We start from the raw sequence: 21,527 nt of genomic DNA on the forward strand, positions 1-21,527 counted from the left end.
ACCAAGCCAACACCCATCTCCCACTGAGCTGTCTGCTCAGCCTGTGGGCACGCAGAGCCTGCCAGGTCAGGCAGAACAAGGTGCCTCTCAACCACTCAGCAGGGAGACTGCTTGGAGGGGCACAGTAACCCAACTCCAGGTTGCACAACCTTCCCTGCGCCCCCAGGGCAAAATCAATGCTTGTTCCAAGTACTTCAGATCTTGAGCTAGATGACACTGCAAATTTGGGGGTGTCATTTTCCTCTCCATGCATGTGGGGACTTGTCCTGACACCAGCGGGAACTGTGGGTTCATATAAAAACAACAACAAATTTCATGTTCACAGAGGACTTGGAAAGGATAAAACTGTCATGTTATCTCTTCACTTGCCTATTGCCATGAGTGACAGAATCATCCCGGCGATGGCATGAACACGTATCCTGCATTCATAGCTGCCGTAAGTACCAGGCAGGGTATCCACACACCTCTCGCCCTCCTCGTCAGCTGTACGGCTAACAACTCCGCTGCCTTTTGCTATTTCACAACTCCCGATAGCTCCAGAATCACTATGCTACAACAGCTTGTTTGTTTAGCTCTGCTTTGGTTTGCAAATACCTGCCTTCTGAGAAAAGGACATTTTTGCTCATCTGCTTATTTTATAGATTTGTTTTACAAATAGCAATCTTCAGTTTCAGTTCATCTAACCTGCAAGCAGGAAGGCTCTGCGTTCTCTCCATCTTGTCAACAACGCACAACCTTGTTTTTGCTGGGAAACTACGTCAATATTAAATATATGCTTTCCTATGCTTCTCTGCCAGATGTGTCAGGAAACAAATCCAGGCACTGATGCACTCCCCCATGCAGAAGCGTGGTTCAGGGTCTATAACTTGGATTGTTGCACACAGAACAGGGTGGGCTCTGTATGTTCACCTCCTTGGAGCTTGTGTAGGACAATGGCCTGTGAGACTGGGCTTTTCCTGCTGTACCCCCTCCTGCAGAGCACATGGGGAAAGCACAGAGCTTGGAAGATCAGAGGTTCAGTGGGCTCAGTCCTGCTCCTCACACCCGGGCTTTCAGGGGACTGCACTCCTAGCACAGGCACATTGCAAATACACTGAAACCTGGGAAGTCCAGATCAAACCTGAACGTCTGCCAAGTCTGTAAATGCTCATACTAAATACCTTCTGCATTCAGTTCCAACCCACATAGACAGATCGCCCATTGTACAAAGAATACTATTGACTTGTTTGCACTTGAGGAGATAGGTATCTGGCTTACTGTACTCATTCGTGACAGCTGACTATAACTGAAAAAAATAAAGAAAAAATCAAAAGGGTGCCAACTGCACATCCAGTATTACCTTCTCCCTCCAGTTATCTTCATTCCGCATCTTCTGTCTTAATGTTTCCTGCAGCTGCTCTGTTCTGTTCTGATGAGAAATCAGCATTAACTCCCTAGAAACCACAAAAACTCATATGTAAATATGTGCTCTGCCCAGATTGGTGGTATGCCATTTTCTTGCAATTAAGTCCTTTGTGGCAAAGGCTCGTCTTTTCCTCTTTGTTTAGTATTCTGTGCAATAAGCCCAGCAATCCTGCCTGGAGCCCAGAGGCACAGTAGTAATCTCTATTTAGCATTTGCATAATGCCATCACACGCTTTATGAATTTTATGTTTTAAAGAAAATGCTATAGTTGATCTTTCTTCCACACACATATTTAAACCTCAAATATTTTTAATATTTCTCAAGTCAAATTTTGAAGAACACTGAAAAACTGTTAAAATATTCAAAACAGAAATTGTTTTATTTAATGAACTCAGAATATTACTATCATTAATTAAAAAATTGTAATAGGTTTTGAATTAAAACCACCGAGTGCTTTCTATTGTTAGAGTTACTGTTTGTTATGTGAAACTTATAGAGCAAAAGCCCTGGAGAGTTTAAATTCTTGTAACTTAGCTTATTAGCAATGTACCACCTGGAACAACTCATGCATCTGGGGTTTAAGTAGAAGGGAAATATTCTTAAATTAAGATGTAATATCTTTTCATGCAAGTACTAAAGTACAGGGAATATTCAAACCCTTTAAATATGAAAACAGCTTAATGCCTCTTGGTGTACATCACTCAAAAAATGCTTATCTTCTCCAAAAGCCAATTCTCTGAATAAATTTTCTATTGTACACAAGTCAAACCAATAACATATTGCCATGTCTTAAGTAGCGGACAGCATTTCTGTTTTGCCAATAAAAGACAAGCTAATTTACCAGTAACTGAAATTTTACTGGCAGGAAGCTGCCCATACACTTCACCAAATACTAGACCATATCCAATAACCTGGCATATTGTAATATTTATAGCATTGTTAGAGTTTGCAAGTTGCTAATAATGTAAGTTACAAGAATTTAAACTCTCCAGGGCTTTTTCTCTACAAGCCTCACATAAGAAATAGCAGCTATAACAACTGCAATAAATGGGTGTTTTGATTAAGATTGAGCTGAAGCCCTGGCCTGCAAAGCAAAGATTTTTTTCTTCTTTTTTTTTTTAATAGTCTTTTTTCTTTTTTTTTTTCTTTTTCAGTCAAGTTTTGTCTATACTGTAATAATTTAAAAAATCCATCCAATGAATTCCAAAATTTCAGGATATGAGCTCAGGGCTGCCAAGGCTTTTAGAGTTTTGCCCTAAAAGCAGGAGATGAGAGGGGGCAGTGGCAGGGCAGGACTGTCCTGAGCGCACAGGCAAGGCAGCGACTTCAGAACACACAGCTGGGACCAGCAGGTCTCTCCCAGTCTGCCCAGTGCCATAGCCACACTCCTTGTTCTGCCACTTCTCCTCCCACATCCCAGCTGGCACAAACCACCTCTAGTGCTTTACAGAATCTATCTGTCCTTTCGGTAACAGTGAGAGAGGTTGAGGATCTGGCAGAGGAGGAATGTTTTATTTTTAATAGATTTCCAAAAAAAGACAATCTAGGCTGAACGTGCAGTCACAGGAGATTACCCACGGTGACTCAGCTCCGATTACCTTTCTTGTTTCAACATCACCACCTCTTCCTCTGTTTGTCTAAGAAGAGCTTTAAGTGTTTCCAGCTCACTTTCTGATCGACCGGTTCGTCTTTTTAGATCTTCTTCTTTCCTTTCTCTCTCGGCCACCTCTTCCTGTAAATGTTTGCATACTTGTTGGCAAATTAGAAAAGATTCCTCCTTTTCCTTGAGCTCTTTTGTAAGTCTATAGATGAAGTAAAAAAGTATCAGCATGGTAGTTACTATATTCTTATTTACAGACAGATACTAAATAGAGAGAAATTATGTGTATCTGGAAAATAAAATATTAGACAAAAAGCTATATATTCTTTATGAAGTTAAATCTAGTGACGTGAACACAAAAATAGAAACTAAAACCAGAAAAAAACTATTGTATAAAAGCTGCATTAAAATAATAAAATAAATTTTTGCTCTCACTGCTTAGAAATCTATATGTTATGTTATGACATTTCAGCATTTACCTTGACTCAGAAATTCCATTTTCATATTTCATTTTTTTCAGTTCATTTTGACAGACATCAAGTTCTGCTGATTTCACCCTAAGAAAAACATTAAAAAAATGTGTATTTGTCCAAAGAAATGATAGCCTTTACTCATGCAGTAACCTGAACATCAGGTTTATTGACATATTATCTAACTTGCATTTTCTGCATAGTTAAAAGGCAGACAACAAAAAGTTCTGTTAGTTCTAGCTAACATTTTTAAGTAATTGAAAGTTACACTTCCAATGTAATCTCAGCCTAACCTAGGATCACGAGTTTAATGTTGTGAACAAGAAAGTGAGATCTTGCAACGCTGATAAAAGTTTCAAGTAAGATATGAATAAAAATGAACAAATAACAGTTTAGTAGGTAAGAGGGCTGGAAACTTTACAGGTTTCTTGTCATTATGTCATCATTTCACCAATTAATAACCTTGGTTAAGCTTCATATTTACAATTAAACAGATATAGAATATGTTATTTTATTAAATTGTACCTATATTACATTGAAATTTTAATATTACATTTGGAAACCTTTGACTGTTTATTTAACTGTGTTCATGAAATCTTTTTTTCATACTCAATGCTTGTATTATCATTAAAATACTTTGTTGCTAAGCATTCCAAATATTTGCAACTTCGTTATGATCAGACGCTCTGAATATAGGAACCAAAACCAGAAAGTACACATCATGAAAGAATGAATCCTTGTTTAAATTTCAGGAAAACACACAAAAACCCCAATGATAGCTGGTCTCAGGACTGGCAGTACTAGTTCATTAGTCTTGAGCTTAATATTTGAAACAGTAATTTTTATTTTCAGTAGTGAATTATAAAGTGTTGTAAAGTGAATTATAAAGTGCTGCTGTTTCCGAATGATTTTCTACACTATAGGCAAGCAATGAAGATTTTAAATACAGGAAAGTATTCAGATCCCAGATCCCGCAACTTTTAGAGGTGACGACACAGGTCCCACTGAGCACCGCAGCATCTGGACAGGACCCTGGAGGTCGCGTGACACAATTTTGGGTGCCCGATACAGCTCCCACGGAAGTCAATGGAGGGCAGCCTCGGGGCACGGGGAATATGGCAACTCCACTGCACGGCCCTTGCTTGGCCATTGAAACATTAACCCAGGAGAACAGTGTGCAATAGCACAACAACATTTAAGAAGAGGTGCATCTTTTTTCTTAATTCCTCAAGTTTTGATAGAGGACTCATTTCTGTTCTCCCCTTAATCCGTGGGCTGCAGCAGCAGCATCTGAAAGCAGGACTGAGCAGGGCAGCGCCCAGGGCCGGGCAGGCACTCCTGCGGGCGCCACTCTTTTGGGTGGGCTGGAGACAGAGCAAGCCGAGTTTTTCACTCTGTGTGAGTGCTCTCTTTTCAGGCATCGTGCTTCAGTTAGCTCCAACAAGTATTTGATAACATTCTATTTTTGCTCTATTAATTTAGGTTTTGCATACTCTTACTTGAAACCATAGGCACAACACAGTAAAATTACAAACTGCAATAGCATACTGGTGCATGGGGAAAAGTCATGGGAAATTTACACTGGGGGGGGGGGGGGAGGGAGGCAAATAAAAAAAGAAATCCTAGTCACTGATTAAATACTAAAGTTTCTGATTAGTTTTATTGCACCCTTCCCTCCATCCCAAACCTACAATGTGAAATACTACTTTCCACATACATTTTTAGTCCAGAAGTTATGTGGATTTCACAAAATTTATCCTACAGTTGTGTGTTAAATGAAACGTCAGATTAAGCTGACTTAACCCTCCTCTTTGCTGTATCATTAAACACAGCTGGAGGAAGAAAGCCCTGCTTCCACCGACAGACATGCTCAGTTAGGTGATTAGAAATACGGACTGTTTAATATGAAGATAAAATATTTTCTCTGTTGGTCATAACCTTCTCAAATCATCATGACAAGCAGCACTCTGAAAAAAAGTGGTCTTTATGCCACAGCTTTATGCGCAGTGGCAAAACAATCAAGCAAACAGAAATCTTACATTAACAGCTTTTTGTAGTGCTCCATCTCAGCTGTTACTTTCTGCAGCTTCAGTCCAATTGTCTCTACTTGATTTGTTAAATCTGAAAACAAAAACATGGGTTTCATGTCTGTATTTATACTAAAAATAATTCACTTTTATACCTATTGTGCTTTATTTGCATCTCGGACATGTAGCTCCTCACTCCCACCTCAAACAGGCAAAGCAGTACATCACAGCACTGCCTCTGAACAACGCAAAATGGCCATCTGTGAAAAGTACAGGTTTATGATTTGTAATATTTGAATTGATTTCTCACTGCTTACAAACCATATAAGCCAGTTGTTTATATTTTCTTAAGAATAACATATTACTTTTATTGAAAAGGTTGGAATGCTGTTGCACCACTGTACACTTCAGAACAGCCTTCCAATTTCTATTGGAGCAGAGACTGGCTTTATAGCAAGAAGCTGTTTTTCGTTTGGGGTTTTTTATCCTACCAGGAAACATCAAATTCAACTAAATGTAAATATGAAATGCTTTAAATCATACAGTTTGTACATAACACTGAGAGCAAAAGCATGCAGGAAGGCGGACCTAAAAATAACCTGCTAATACTACTTCATGTAAGACATTGACACTGACTTAATGGGACTATACGTTTTGTCTTAGACTCTCTTAGCTAAATGTTATCTTTCAGAACTCATCACCTATCAGTTTCAATCAGCCATTGCCTTCTTTTCGTTATATATCCCACTTCTTTTCATCTGTACAACTAGTTTATTATCCTTTCCCCCCCCCCCCACTTGGGAAAAAACCTTCCAAGGAAAATACTCAACAAAGATAAAAGAACTGTTAAATATCACTCCTCTGCACAGTCTCATGTAAATGAAAAAGTGACAAATTTACTCCCAGCAGACCATGTAACGCTTTTGGTTTACTAGCTTTCAACCCTCTGCATAAGCTGGGTCTCTTCAAACATGGCTTTGCAGGACAGACGGCCGTCAGTTTGCAGTTGCAGCACAGCACCCAAGCATTTTGTTGCACGCAGGTAACAAGCACATGCTGTGCAAAAATACAGGCTGGTGAGAACAGAACAAACATTCTCACCATTTGCAACTAAAACTGCTTGCTTGCTTACGGGTGCAAACTAATTTTAAAAGCTTACTTAAAATCCCTTAGTGACACGTATTAGACCATTTTATCTCAAAGAACATACTAACAAATAATTTAAATTTCTCAACCTTCTCAAACAGTTATATATCAAAGAAACCTCATCTAGTTTTGCATGCGGCCTAATGTTATTCATTTTTTTAAAGAGAAATCCTAAGCATAGTCATAACTCCAAGATTTGAAGCCCTATAAAGTGACATAACAGCACATACCTTAATCTGATTCTCATCTTAATGAACATATCTAAATAAGCTCATGAACAAGGAGAGCTGGCTTTCAAGAAAACCTAAGAATGACCAGAAATCAAAGTTGTCTCTACAAAAAAGGCAGCATCATAAACTACATGGAAAAAAATGTACGATAGAATAGTGCAACAAATCTAGAAGTGGAAGAAAAAACAAGATTGTCCCTCAAAATGCAACAGCAAACTAGATGAGCTGACTTCCCCTCCAAAGGTTAACAGCTACAAAGAAAGTCCAACCTCTCCGTCTTCAAAGCTCTCTGATATATCCTCCAAGAAGTCAAATCTAACTGTGATTCCTGTTCTTACATTTGTCATTTGTGACATCAGAATTCACTGAATTTTTGTAACTTTTCCTACATGCCTATTTCAGTCATTTCCAGCAACTATCATGATGCTGGATAATCCCGGAGTGTGATTTCCTGCCAGCAATCCCCCACGTCACACCTTATCTTGCTAAATCCTACTACATGAAAGAGTCCCATATTTTCAATAAAGGAAAAGGGAAAGCTGTTCATTATCTCAGACTGCAATTAAAAAAATCAGGGAGAGAATTATATACGGTAAAGTACACACTACCTGTCAGATACATTCCCAAACTATCAGCATTTATGAAGAGCTTTTTTAAGAGAAAGTTAAAATTTCTTTGGGCTTGACTAAGCCCTTGCAAAAGTCAGTGGAAGTTAATTATAGAAGCACTTTCTATACCACCTGCCACAGACATCAAAACAGATAAAATATATTTTTGTGTAAGATACCATTGCCATTGTGTTTATACATTTCAGACACAAAAAAATTAATGCAGTCCTGCTGCATTCATTTTTGCAATTGTTTAGAGACATTGCCAGGTCACTAATCCTTTAACATTGAAACAGCTTCTACTCCGATTCACATCAGTCAGGGTCCACATAATTAAATGAGCAAACAGAAGAGTGTAAGTAGATATTCAAGAAAAAAAGCCTTTTAATAAATGAGAATGGATTCACACAAAAGCGTTGCTCATTACAAGCCCTGATTGACAGAAGCGAACGGACCTGGACATTATAGATCCTCCTGGAGCTAATCTGTTCATTTTTTTAGCCCACAGGGGATGCTGATAGCACTCTTTGCTGTGCATGCAGTGAGCTGCCTCAGATTGATGTCACCCAAGTTTATTTTTTGCCTCCTTGAAACAGTTCAACCTATTCCACAAAACATGAGACATCACAGAAAACACAATTTTTGAACAGGTTGAAAAGAACAGTATTGCTGGGAAAAAGTAAAAAGTATGTTTAATCACCAGGTATGGTTTATATCAGTATCACACTGAAAAATAGTGTGTGTGTATATACACATACACATATAAAACTATACATATAGTAAGAAATCAACAGTGTTCCATGAGAACCGACAACTAGAGGGAAGGTCTAAAATTATTTACTTCCAGACATTATTTTTCTTATTTTTCCAATGTTTTTGCAGGGTATTAACGCATAAAATGTTAAATTGCCAAAATATATTGAAAAATGGCAAATGGCAATTCACATGGAAATTTGCCTGTCCCGGATTTGGAAATCCAAGAGTCCATAATGATATGCCGCTCTTAAAAAAAAAAAAAAACAACCCAGTATTCTTGAGATTATGCAAGTAATTTATCTCATCTGGAAATATAGGTGAAAGCTCTGAGAGAAAAACTCAGACTAAAATGCTTTCCAATGGGAAAAGCAGCCCCTTTCAGCATGGCCAGGGCTGCAGTGGGAAGCACAGCAAACCCTCTCCAGCCTGGAGAGCAGATTTTTTCTTTTTTCCCCTCAAAGGCTCTGCTTCATCATTTGCATTCTGCACTCTATTTTCCATTCCAGGGACGATTATATCTGAAGTAGTCTATTTTCTCATGTCGTTTTCCAGGTCTCCAACAATACCAACTTTTTATAGACCAAATTTTCTGTCTCTTTTACCCCAAAGTATAGCACGTGATGCTTTATAAATAAGTCACCACTATGGCAAAGGAACACAGCAGTGAATGGAGCAGCCAAATGTATGCAAAAATTCACTTCATTTTGAAAATATACTGTAAATTTGCTCCAATTGCTTTTCCCCTAAAGAGTATGGGATTTTTAGTCCATATTTAAGAGTTTTGCCTATCACTGGGTGACTGATTGTCATCAAAAAATAATTAAGAATCAGAAAAGCCTGCTGTTTAAATAAAAATATGTCCTTAATCACTGGCCAGACAAAAACACAAGCTTACTTTTATTTTTGCCAACTTTATGGATGTGCCAGTACGTCTGCATTAACCAGCAGAAGAACACAAACCCCCAAACCCTTCTCGCTGACGCTGCTGAAGAAGTGATACACAGATGACACTAAGATCGTTTCTCGGAAGACTCTTAAAAAGAAAAAGACACTTTGAAAACAAAACTTCCTATAGTAGCAGCACAGTGGTATCATCTCTAAAATGACTTTACAATTTATAACTGTACTTTTTCATAAAGTGCTGCTAATGTGGGTGGAGGAAAAGGGAGCCATAGTAATGACTGGGCGCTGTCGGGCTGTCTGCATGTTTGCTCAGACCGGGAAAGCTGGAGGTTGCTCAGGAACCCCTTTGTATCTAGCTCACCCATGGCTCTTCTCCCAGGCACTTGTGCCTCTTTCTGAGGATGCAGCATGGGAAGAAAGAAGAGAGTAGTCCTCATACTTCTGTGCTGAAACTATTTAAAAAATACAAAGAATATCTTTTTTCTTTGTATAAAATACATTTTCATGAAAAATATTTTAGTTCAAAGCTGTAGAAAGAATTATGTGAAGCTGGGGAATCTGCAACCAGCACTCTCATTTTTTCATAGAGTGTGATCACAAGAGATTCACAAGCATTTCTACACTTGACATTATTTGCATAATATAAAAAAAGTGAATATTCATGCATGTTTTCCATTCCCCAGAGTTTTTCAGCAATAAATGGTCTAGAAAGAGAAGAAAATTATGAAATATAAACATTTTTAAACTTACTGATAGATTTGTTTAAAGGAACTGATACAAAGTATTGCAACTAAAAAAAAAAACCTTATAATTACAAAAAAAACTAGAATTCACAGCTTAAGGTTACTTCTATATATATTCTGTTGCAATGTCTAGTTGACTAATGTGAAATAAGTTCCCGAAGTTTGAATGGAGTGAATATTTGCTGTCTTTTAATATATACATTATTCATCACAGATATTCACAAAACACTTTGCACAGTATCATACAGGAGGTAAAAACTTATCTAGAAATTAGGACTTTTTAGAAACATCTAAATTATTTACGTTATTTCTGGCATAATTTCCAATAATTTCTGGCATCTGTTGTTCAAGTGAGTTATTTGAGAAGGTTTGGAGGGATAAATGGTGATGACTGTTCCCAGGTGAATCATTGCCTGCCCATCTCCTTGGCATTCCTTATAAAAGTGTCAAAAGGACCTTTTGGTATCCAACAGCTGCAGGAGGTCTCCTGCACTCAGCAAGGCACGCCCAAGTACACAGCATTTCTATGAGTTATTAGCAACTTTCAGATTTCTGTCAAACTAGATACAACTCAGAAGTTCTTTTTCCCATTTCATAAAATACATAAACCGAGAGGTTATTTTCACTACACTTTCATTAGGCAAATTTTTCCTCTTTGAAGATAGGAATGAATTAATGCAAAAACTATATAAATGTAGCTAGATTGGTGTAAACTAATCCTCCAGTATATTCCAGAAATTGTCTTTCACAGAATACCGTCATGCTATATTTTTCAAGAGGTAAGTAGTCCACAAAACTTCAAAACAAGATGAACTACAAATACACACACACAGAGTTGATATTCTGGGCATTCTGGAAATTGCACATATTAAAAGGAGAAGGACATCATAAGTACAGATAATAATTCATCCATATTTACTGTTACCTACTACTAATAATTAACTGTTATCTATATTCAGTTAGTAGAGAATACTTCTTATTTAAATCAGACTTTCAGAAACTTCAAGAATCAAAAGGAGCAACTGGATACATTTCTACCTGAGAGCACCATACATTGGCATTTAGACAAAAGAAGTCTCAGAAATCCATAGAGACTGACCCCCTTCATCAAATAGGAAGAAGATACTTCTAGCTTTGTGGTGAAGGTTGCTTTCCCATGACAATATTGAAAAGAAATGGAAAGTGAAAAGGTCTGGCAACAGTTAAGTTAAGCCTTGCACATAAATCAAGCTACAGTCTGGCAAAAGTTAAGTTAAACTTCCTTCGCACCCCGTTCCAAGTGGCATTTATTACCTCCACAGACCAGTCCCTGCCTCATTTCCCCAGATGTGAAGAGTAGGTTCTGTACAGAGACAGTCAGGAGAACAGCAAGGATCTGTGCGGTTCCACTTGTATAGGCATGCAGTCAGCTGGGGGAGAGCCAAGACCTCTCAGGAAGACTGTACCGATGCTGTCAAAAACACTGGTCTTAGCAGCAGCAGACACAGAATATGTTCCCACCATAAAACACAGAGCAGTGCAGCAACAGCTGAGCTAGGAGAGGCTTGAGGTGAAGAAGAAACAGTCAACTCTAAAGAGGCATTGCTCCAAACATCACCTCCCTGACCACTGTGCTCAGCGGCAGTAATCCTATTTAATAGCACACACAACTTTGCTGCAAACTATTCAGCTAAAACTTGGTTCAACATTTTTTCATCTGCTCTCCCCATCCCTCCTTAACCCATTATGACTGTATGTTTTCCTGTGCGATGAGTTAAGCAATTAACAGCTTTGCAGGCATTAGAAAGGAATTTTCCTGAAAAAAATCAAATCAAATCAAAAAACCAAGTTGTTTCAGATTCTACAGTTTCTCAGTATTCCTCATAGTGCCCCTTCTAAGCTGGGTACAACCAAGGAGTAGCATTCAGCAGTAAAAAAGGATTGAAGACTGCTGACCTCAACTCCTAGAGGAAAAAAAAAAAAGAGATGGAGACTGGTACCTTCTCTTTTCCTACTTGGATTAGGGGACATTCCCAGCTCTTCATGGCTGCACCCCTGTTCTGGTGCACTGGATGCTGACTACACTTGGAATAATATTTACTAAATAAATGGTAACCTGCATTTATCCTTATTTGTCCCTGCCATTCTTCCTGTGATACCAAGTCCTCAGATGCTTTGGTTTGACTGTGCTCCTCAAATTGACGGAAGGTAGTCTGAAGCTCTTCCACAGAGCTATTTTCAACGGTACCCAAACTTTGATGGTAGTGCATGACCACAATAAGTGGTGAGGGTAGCTTAACTGCTTGTCAAAAACACTGGGAACCAGTGATTTATAATCTTTCAGTACCCTCTCACTGTTTCAGTTTTGTGCCTGGAAAGCCAACCACATTTTCCCCTCAGTTCCCTGGGAAAGAGCCACTGAGCATCCATGCTTGCTGTTGAACAGAACCCATAGAGATAAATCACTGATGACTTACGACTATTTAAAAACCGTGTTTGTGTGACAGTGTTCTTGCCAAAACTTCCTCTCAGCTGTTTTAAAGACTTCGCTGACAAACTCCCATTGTAATCAAAGCCATGCAGTCACTATGTTATCTAAGTCCTGTTATCCGCATCAAAAAACTGCACAATAGACACTGGACCAAGCTGCGATGTTTGCTGCTCAGAGCTGGCATCTTTGCCTTCTCTACGAATGGGAAGTTGTGGCCAAGTACACAGAGGACAGATTAGACCACCTGCAGTTACTTTCGTTTACTTTAGTTTCTTCAACTGGGCATTCTTCAGTAATGTATTGTTCTGTATACTTTTCCAAAGCTAAATAATTCAACTTTAATTTCCTGTCATTCATCCTGCCATTGGCTTATGAAGTAAATGGCTCTGAATGCCTACAAAAAAGGGGAAACTTTGGCTTCACACACCAAGCAGATGTTAGACAGAACACGTGGGAACAATCTAACATTGACAACAACAAGTTCGACTGCAATGTGACTGCTTTGTTAAAACAGATTAAGACCAAATTACTGTAGATCAGCAACACAAAAAGGAGAGCCCTTTGCCTTTCTTTGCATGGGGATGGCTGCTACAAAGAAGTTTTTCACAAACATCTCTTTTTAACAATTCTTTTAAATTGTTATTATAGAAGATCTCTGGCAGTTATTAACAACTGTGGTCTTTTTTACTCTTCCTAGATGTGGGAGTATGGACACAAGTTCTGGAATAAAGGAAAAGGAGAGGGGTAGTGCTTGTTTTGGTTCTAGTACTTTGGGTGGTCTCTTTCGGCTCTGTTTCTTCTTTTACTCAATTTGTTTTGAGAAGTTTTCATAATGACTGAGCATTGGACAGGAGTTTTTCATGAGGGAGTAGATGGATTCAATTATACGGCTGGTTTCTGCAAGTCTTCTCTGGAGAGAGTTCCCACCAAAGTCAATGGGAGCTGGTTAGCAGAAAGTCTGAGGGATCAGACCCACGCCCACAGAGACTAAATAACAGAGATTTCAATCAAGTTTGAAAAAACATAGTAAAAATGAGGACACTAATAAGGAGAATGGTAATACAAATGGAAGCTTATGCTGAAAACTTGTTGAATAAAGAAAAATATATTCAAATGCTTATGTAAAAATGTTCTCCAGTAATGAAAATAAAGCTTACTGCAAAATATGCAAAACCAACAAAAAGCATTCACACTTTGTAATACTGATACTCATTTTAAAGCTTTAAGAAGTACCTCATTTTAAAGAATCTTCAGTCCAAATGCATCTCAGTATCATTCATGTTTAATTTTACTTATCTTTGTGATTCACAGTGGATCTTACCATAGTCATAAACAGTCAACAGCAACCTTTCAGGCAGCACATGCAATCAGCCCTCCCTCCAAACAGGGACAAAAGGTGGATAAGGCAGAAACTGCCTCCCCTACACCTCTGTGTTTTAGCAGTATCATATTCTCCATAAAATGAGACTCTGTTGTGATAAGGACAGAGACCGGGAGGGCACAGCACAGAACATGCACAGAGAAAAGATGTGAAGAACCAAAGAAAAAGAACCAAAGTTGGTGACTGTTTCTTCTTATTTGGGCAAATTCCCATAGATGCAGCCCACAGTATCTGCAAAACACTGAGCACAGAGTCTGCCCAGAAATGGGTTTCAGGAAATTTAGCCACCCGGTTTGCATCCTCTCCAGCTGCCCAGCCAACGGCACGGTGCTGAATGAAGGCTCCAGTTCCTGCTTTGTAAATAGCAACAACTGGTAAAGTTTTCAGTGGGAAAAGAAAAAAAAAAAAAGCAGCACTGTGAACTATATTCACATTGGGGAAGCAGCCACTCTGGAAGCCATCAATTCTGCATCTAATTCATAACAGATTCACAGTGAGATCAGTTCAGTTTCCTGCAAAACCTACAAAAAATCCAAGACGTTTTCTGAAAACTTTGGTCTCAGCTAAATAAAAGCTCAGTGTTTTATACATGTGTAAGAAAAGGAAGACTATTTGCCAGTAGTTAAGACTTTCTAGAGAGGTTAATATGCACAGCTCAAACAGCTATGGCCATTGAAAACATGCAGACCCCAATCATTACTTGAGACCCTTTTGCCTTAGCAGCACCACCAGCTCAGCTGCTGGCAGACAGAAACTCAACAGCACAGCTCTATTTAGGTCAATGCCAGTCACGGTATGAATCTGTTCTGTATCACTAAGTCTCTGGCATAAAATGACTGTGCCTACCTAAGAATAAATGCATGTCTGCAAAGTTTATCTGCTTCCAATTTCAGAAATACAGTCCATTTCTTACTACCTGCCTGGGGATTGCAAACAAGTGGATTTGCTACTTCTAACCACACTCTACAGCACATAGAAAAACAGCACAGGGAGAAAGTAGTTTCATTTTCCCTTTATTTAAGCATGGTTTGTGGAACAACTGGCAGATAGTTTGGTTTAAATAAGACAAGCTCTGACTCATCATAGCGGTTACTGATGAGAAAGAGCCTCTGGGGCAGTCCCGTTCACGCTCTCACCGAGAAGCAGAAAGGCTGTGCAGGCTGCACGTGCTGCCCTCCAGTCCTGCTGACTAGAAATATCCAGTCTCAGTGCATGTGTGCCAGCAGTAGACAGTTACTTGCAGAAGAATCACAGATTAAAATATTTTTTATTTTATCAAGCTTTATGAAATTCTCATCATTATTCAGCCGGGTACAGATTCACAGAGAAGATGGCTGGAAGGGACCTCTGGGGGTTGCATTGTTCAGCTTTCTGCCCAGAGCAGTACCGCTGACAAAACCAGACTAGGTTATCTGTGGTTTTATTCAACTGAGTCTTGCAGACCCCCAAGGCTGGAGACTCCCCCAGCCTCGGGCAGCGTCTTCCCACGCTGCACCACGCTCTGCTGAAAAAGCTTTCCCAACGTCCATCCCGAGGCTCCCAGGCTCCAAAGCTGTGGCCGGTGTCCCCTGCCTTACCACCTGCCACTCCTTGGGAGAGGCTGGATCTACCACCTTCCCCTCTGCCCTCCAGGCACTTCCAGACTGCTGTTGGGTCCCCTCTCGGCCAGCCAGGACTAGCCCGGCTCTTGCCATGATAGTTTCCTTTGTCCAATTAATCTCAGTTTAGGATCAATCTTTTTCAGAGACTTAGTCCATATATACGTGAACACAAGTACCCTGTGAGACACTCCCCTCATATTTGTCATGCTGGCGGACTGAACGAAACCTCCCTGAGGCTGGTGAGTGTGAGAAATGTCCTTCATTCAGGAAATGGTGAGCAGCAGTTAAGCTCTTTCGGGCACAGAAGGGACTGGCTGGAACAGAAACTCAAATGCAGGAGCCACGATATTGCCGTAAGGGAACTGAGGCAGAAGGGAGCAGGGCAAGTGCAGCCCAGCAACATTACAAGGACAGGCAGAAAGAAACAGAGAATCCAAGGGGTCAGGAAAACACTAGTAGCTTGAACCTGGAAGACAGTCAGGAGATAGAAATGGAGAGCACTGCACAGATCCCTGGCTGAGATAGACTGGAACCCAGTTCCTGTTGCTTAATTTCTCCGGTATTCTGGAAAACGGGAGGTTGTAGGTATTCTTTAAAACCTATTAAAGAACTACTCCCTGTAGGGAGCAACCGACAAGACCCTGAATACTGGCTGATGAGCTGTGTCAAAAGGGGTAAAAATATTTAAATTTTCTTAGAACATTAATGCTAGATCAAATTAGGATGTATACTTAACAGATACTTTTAAGTACATTTATTTAAAAAGCATAGTAGAGAAGCTGTGAGAAATATGAAATACATACATGAAAAATTACTGTCACACTAGGAAAAATTTGCCTCACTGTATGTTTCTAAGGAGACCAAAGAACTGAACTAAATACTCAAGAGTCCTTGCACGCACAGAACAGAACTATTTATTTTTATTTATAATACTTCATGCACTATGTTCTCTAAGATAAATTATTTTTTGGATACACAAGAAAGTACTTCTTTTTATTTGTGACTCACAAGCACAAGCCTGTCTGGAAGGAGCCCAGGGATGGACTCCAGCCGTATAAATTTACATCCTTTCTGGAGACCTGACCAATGCCACCAGGAAGTCTCTAAATCACTAAAAGCTGCCAGGAACTGGAGGATGTGCCAGAAAAAGGAGTGTCTGTTTCTTATCTCACCCAGCATATGTTGCTGACCACTGCCAGGACTGGGCTTTCTGGACCTCTGGTCTGAACTAGTATGTTAGTTCTCTCACATTCATATACAAAACAAACATAGAAAAAGCAAGAGAAGGGACCAGATTCTAAACAGTTTTGAGTGGTACAAATCTAGAACACCCTCAGTGCTCTCAAAAGAATAAGCCAGCAACTGCATACACCATGCAAACATGATGGCTATCTTTTCCAAGACCTTATGAAGTGCTTAATTAGAGAAACAACGCTATCCGAGCAAACCCCGCTCCTCTCGCTCCCCCCCTACTTCCCGAGTGCATGAGTGACATGTTACAAACACTTCTGCAGTCAGAGGGATTGCTTACATGGTATTTGCTCAGCCATGGCTGGGGTTCACACTCTGGCGTCAAAGGATTTGGTCCTTAAGCCTGAATTTTCTGCATACGTTCCTGCCTTTTTGAACCCAAGGTAACTGGCATATGTCAGAATTGTTCCTACAGACCTGCTTCTCCTATGTATTAAAATTGATTCGAAATACTGTCACTTACCTATTGGCTGGGAAAATTGAAGGTGAGAAAATTGAGCTTCTGACCTTAAGTTTCCTTGGAGACAGATTTTTTTTCTCAGTGTTTAGGCCAAGCAGATGAAACAAAATATAATAAATATATTTCCTTTAATATGGATTCCTGCTTTTCCTCAAGAAGCAAAGTGAGGCCCTTCTGTAACTAAATCATACTCAAACACAGCATTATCCCAACACCTAGCTGAAGAGAACTAGGACGCTGTTCTTTCCACCGTATTCATCCATTTCCTCTTCCACTGTAAGAGACTGCTGAAAAGCACTAATGAGCCATTGCTTTGTCTAACCCATTTGTCACATTCTGTTCAAACACCAACACTGCATTCCCCAGCTCTCGCCCTTCAAATTCTCAGTACCACAGCTGGAATTAATAAAAAAATATTTCAACAGTACTTGTAGTATGAATAGTGGATATTTGAACTGCAGCCTACCTAAAACTACAGGAAACTATTCTCTCTTTGGATTTGCAAAGCTCTTCAAAGCGGTCTTTAAAGTGTCATTAAAGACACTTCATGTAGATGAAAATACTGCTCCTTCTTTCCATGAAGAGTGCTAACATTCCCCACTCAAACTACCCAGCTACTCCTACAGCTGCCTGCATTTTTCAAATCATCTCATTAGTCATCTTATGTCAGCAGACCACTGCTAAGTTTATATTCAGTAACTTAAGTAGCCTATGAAGCAGTTGCATCAAAAGATTTAAAAGACAGATTTCATGTGCATAGCCAGCAATTTAAACCCAGAGGTAAATCTGTAGCTATAAACGGGCTAAAGAAAAACTGCAATGACTTTGTGAAGAAAATTATTCTATATCTGTATAAATAATACAGATAAAATATAAATAATGAATAATAATAAAATGAAATAAAATAAAAATTAAAGCACAGATATCAGCTTCTCTCTTTTAGGAGCATGTGCTATTGCAGGTCTTCACAAGGCATTATTGATTTTTTTTTTTTGGTGAGTCTATTTGATTAGACAATTATTCACCAGACCTTACCCTGCGTTGAGCATTTTTCAAGACCTGTCATCTCTAGCTAACTGGATGATGCATTATGAGTCTGAAAAGTGGTATGAAACCAGCAATCAAATTCACCTCTTTGGCAAAATGTAATTCACAAAGATAATTTTCGGAAAGTCATGAGAAGCACAAAACCAAAGAAATAATAGTAGAAACTAATGCTTAGTTTCAGCTCTTGCTAATGACTGCTATCATATGAAATATTCAATAATTTACAATTCTATGATAAATACACAAAACCAGAATCTTCAAAATATTGGGTGCAGAAAGGAAAATCCTTTCAAAACATGTAAATCACAAATCCCAGTAGGTTTTTTTTCCTGGAGCATTGAACTATTTCAGTACCAAAGAGGGATATTAACTTCAAAGTAGATTGTGGGGAAAAAAAACACCCCAAACACACACCCACACCCCTCCCAAACCATGGACACTCTAGATCTGACTGATTTCCTACAGACTGACTTTATATGGTGTAAATCCACTAATTGGAATTGATTTTCACTAACATCAAATGAGGCAATAAAAAAAAGTGTTGTTTGTTCCCACTAATTTATTTTAATATAGTGGTAAACTCATATAATATTTTATGTTTGTTTCATGAAGAAAATTGTATTTTGTATTTCAAAGAGAACATTTTTATCACCAGTGCGTTAGCCGGCTTTATTACCCCAATCCAGAAACAAGTTCCATACAGACAGACCTCTTCAAATGCGTATGGATTTGTGTTTTACTGATTTATTCAGGAAGGGTAGAATAAAAGTGCCTGAGCTAGCAGTCTTTCTGTCTTGAAATCTCCTTCTGGATATCCACATCAAACATTTTATTGCTTCTTAATAATTGATTTATTATGAAGTAACTGCTACTTTTTTTTATTCTTAAAAATAAATTTTAAAATGCCTCACATAAAACATCAATCTGCTTAGCTGATATTTTAGCTGTTCATTAAGATTTCGCAGAGTCCTAATATTCTGTATTAATTCCATATACAATGTTTTATTTGTGTTTTCTCCACAAAATGTCTGCTATTTCAAGTTTTTATTATATGGAGTTTAAAAAAGAAACCTGACACGTGCAAAATAAGTAAATAGTGAGTCAAACAGCACAGCATGATGAGCGGCGGTCACATTGACCCTTCTGCTCAAGTATTACACTGCCGAGATGCCCAAGAATCCACACAGTCACCCTAACCACTGCGATAACTTTCAGTGACCCCGTTACATATGCTTTTGGTTTTTTGTAATCCCTCTTCTCTGGAAACATATTTTAAAAAGGTGAGTGAGCAGGAGAGGTAAAGTGGCAGTGCACTTCAAAGATTTCTTGAGGGAAGGAGTAGCTCTGTAGAGCACTGTAAATTTTCAAATCTCTTTATAAACATAAACAAGCAGCTTCCAAAATATTCCTTTTTAAGTGGACAGGGGGAAAAAAAAAAAAAGACAAAAACATAGATGGCAGCTCTTGGCTAGGTCTCCTATCAATGCTAGCAGTGGAAAAAAGTTAATAAAGATGCAAGCATGGATAAAACTTTTTCAGAATATTCTAACATTTTAGGCTTCTTTCAAGAGTCATGCCTTCACTTTCAGTCATGTCACAAAGTGAAAAATGATAATTTAGTTCAATAAATCCCAAGTTTTTTCTCTCATCAAAACCAGAACTCTATAGTTGCTCACATTAACGCTGAATTCCAAGAGCAGCATAACTGGTGAGAGCTGAATCACAAACATCCTCCCCAAATTAACTTGGAGAAGGATTCTGGATGAAAGGAGTAATTTTGGAAAGTGAATGGTAAGTTTACCATTAGAGATGTGATACTCACCACCTGGGTTGCTGATTAATATGTCTTTACTTTGCAATTTCCTGTGGAGGTCAACAGCTTTACTCGATGATATGGAAGTCTTGTTAATACTGTTTGGAAGAAAAGTCAGTGACCGCTCTTCACGCCCAGAGGCACCCAAGGCAGGATGGAAGAAATAAAGGCAAAAGGAGACATACCCACAAACGTGGTACACGATACCAGTTACAGCCTCAAATGTCCAGCCATCAGAGGGGGATTCGACCCCATCACTACAGAAACTACAATATGCAACTTCTTAAACCATAAATACGGAACAGAAAATGCAAAAATTTAGAAATAAAATCCACCAGCAGTGCTGATAGATATAAATCCACAGGATTTATGGGGACAGAGTAAAATTTTTCCATCAGAAGCAGGCAAAGGGGACATTTTCATCAACTTTCTTCTTGCTAAAAAAATCATTAGCTCCTGGTGATGACATAGAGGTGAAAGTGAGCTGTGGTGTGTGCAAGACTGAGAAGCCAGGACAGCAAGGGGAGAGGACAATTTGCAGTCCCATTGCTGTTGACACCTTTGATCTGCTCCAGTGAAACGCTAGACACCATCAAAAGCACACTCTGTATGCTCCCCTTCTTCCCTCAACTCACTGGCAATAGAAGAATTGAAACTAGAACTGAAGCGCCTGAGAAGTACACGGCAGCTGTTGCTCAGCTGAGGACACCCAATGCAACAAACCATTGTTAAACTTAAGAGTCATCTGGAACTAGGCCAGAGGGAAAAAGGAAAAGCTCTTTTGCTTTTCCTTCTGTACCTGCTGTGTTTAATGATGCAGCATTCTGTAGTCATCTTCTCCTTGCACAGCATGTAGCCTGGAGAAAGCTGCACTTCCCTGGCTGCAGGAGAGATGAAGGACACTGACTCCAGCCACCCACTCGTTAGCTCTTTCTTGACATACACTGCTGAGAGCACTCTCTTCCCAGCCACCACAGAGCACAACTATCTTACCCAACTCAAGTTCTTTCTTTTAGCACATCGCTCCAGTTTCCTTCTGTGAACACTATTCCAGAACACCCTGCAATGTCCCTGGATTTTGGGGATGATTCAAAATGAGAATGGGACAGTAGACTTTGGGTCTCAAACCAAAAAGGAAATGGCTCTAATCATGCTTCTCACTGAAGAATGACAGTGTGCAGGCTAGGATGCACATGGGTTGGGGCAATCCCAAGCACAAATACAGGCTGGGCAGAGAATGGGTTGAGAGCAGCCCTGAGGAGAAGGACTTGGGGGTTTTCGTTGCTGAGTAGCTCAACGTGACCCAGCAATGTGCGCTCGCAGCCCAGAAAGCCAACCATATCCTGCATCAAAAGAAGCGTAACCAGCAGGTCAAGGGAGGTGATTTTCCCCCTCTACTCTGCTCTTGTGAGACCTGTTGTGGTTTAACCCCAGTTGGCAACTAAGCACTGCACAGCCACTCGCTCACCCTCCCCCCCAGTGGGATGGGGGAAGAGAATTGGAAGAGCAAAAGTAAGAAAACTTGTGGGTTGAGATAAGAACAGTTTAATACTTGAAATAATAAAATAATAACAATAACCAAAAAAAATTGTAATGGAAAGTAAGAAGAGGGAGAGG

General features: G+C 39.4%; 1 protein-coding gene across 1 annotated transcript in view; it reads right to left on the bottom strand.

Moving 5' to 3' along the window:
* Nucleotides 1-21,527, bottom strand: part of LEKR1 (leucine, glutamate and lysine rich 1) — a 64,098-nt gene that overhangs the window by 9,374 nt on the left and 33,197 nt on the right. The window contains exons 7-10 of the mRNA XM_076341477.1: nucleotides 5,514-5,595; nucleotides 3,484-3,561; nucleotides 3,003-3,206; nucleotides 1,340-1,433 (exon numbers count right to left, since the gene is read on the bottom strand). Of these exons, the coding sequence (XP_076197592.1) occupies nucleotides 1,340-1,433; nucleotides 3,003-3,206; nucleotides 3,484-3,561; nucleotides 5,514-5,595 (458 nt within the window). The remainder of the gene's footprint in view (nucleotides 1-1,339; nucleotides 1,434-3,002; nucleotides 3,207-3,483; nucleotides 3,562-5,513; nucleotides 5,596-21,527) is intronic.

The sequence above is a fragment of the Aptenodytes patagonicus genome, chromosome 6 (assembly GCF_965638725.1).
Source record: "Aptenodytes patagonicus chromosome 6, bAptPat1.pri.cur, whole genome shotgun sequence".
Taxonomy (NCBI): Eukaryota; Metazoa; Chordata; class Aves; order Sphenisciformes; family Spheniscidae; genus Aptenodytes; species Aptenodytes patagonicus.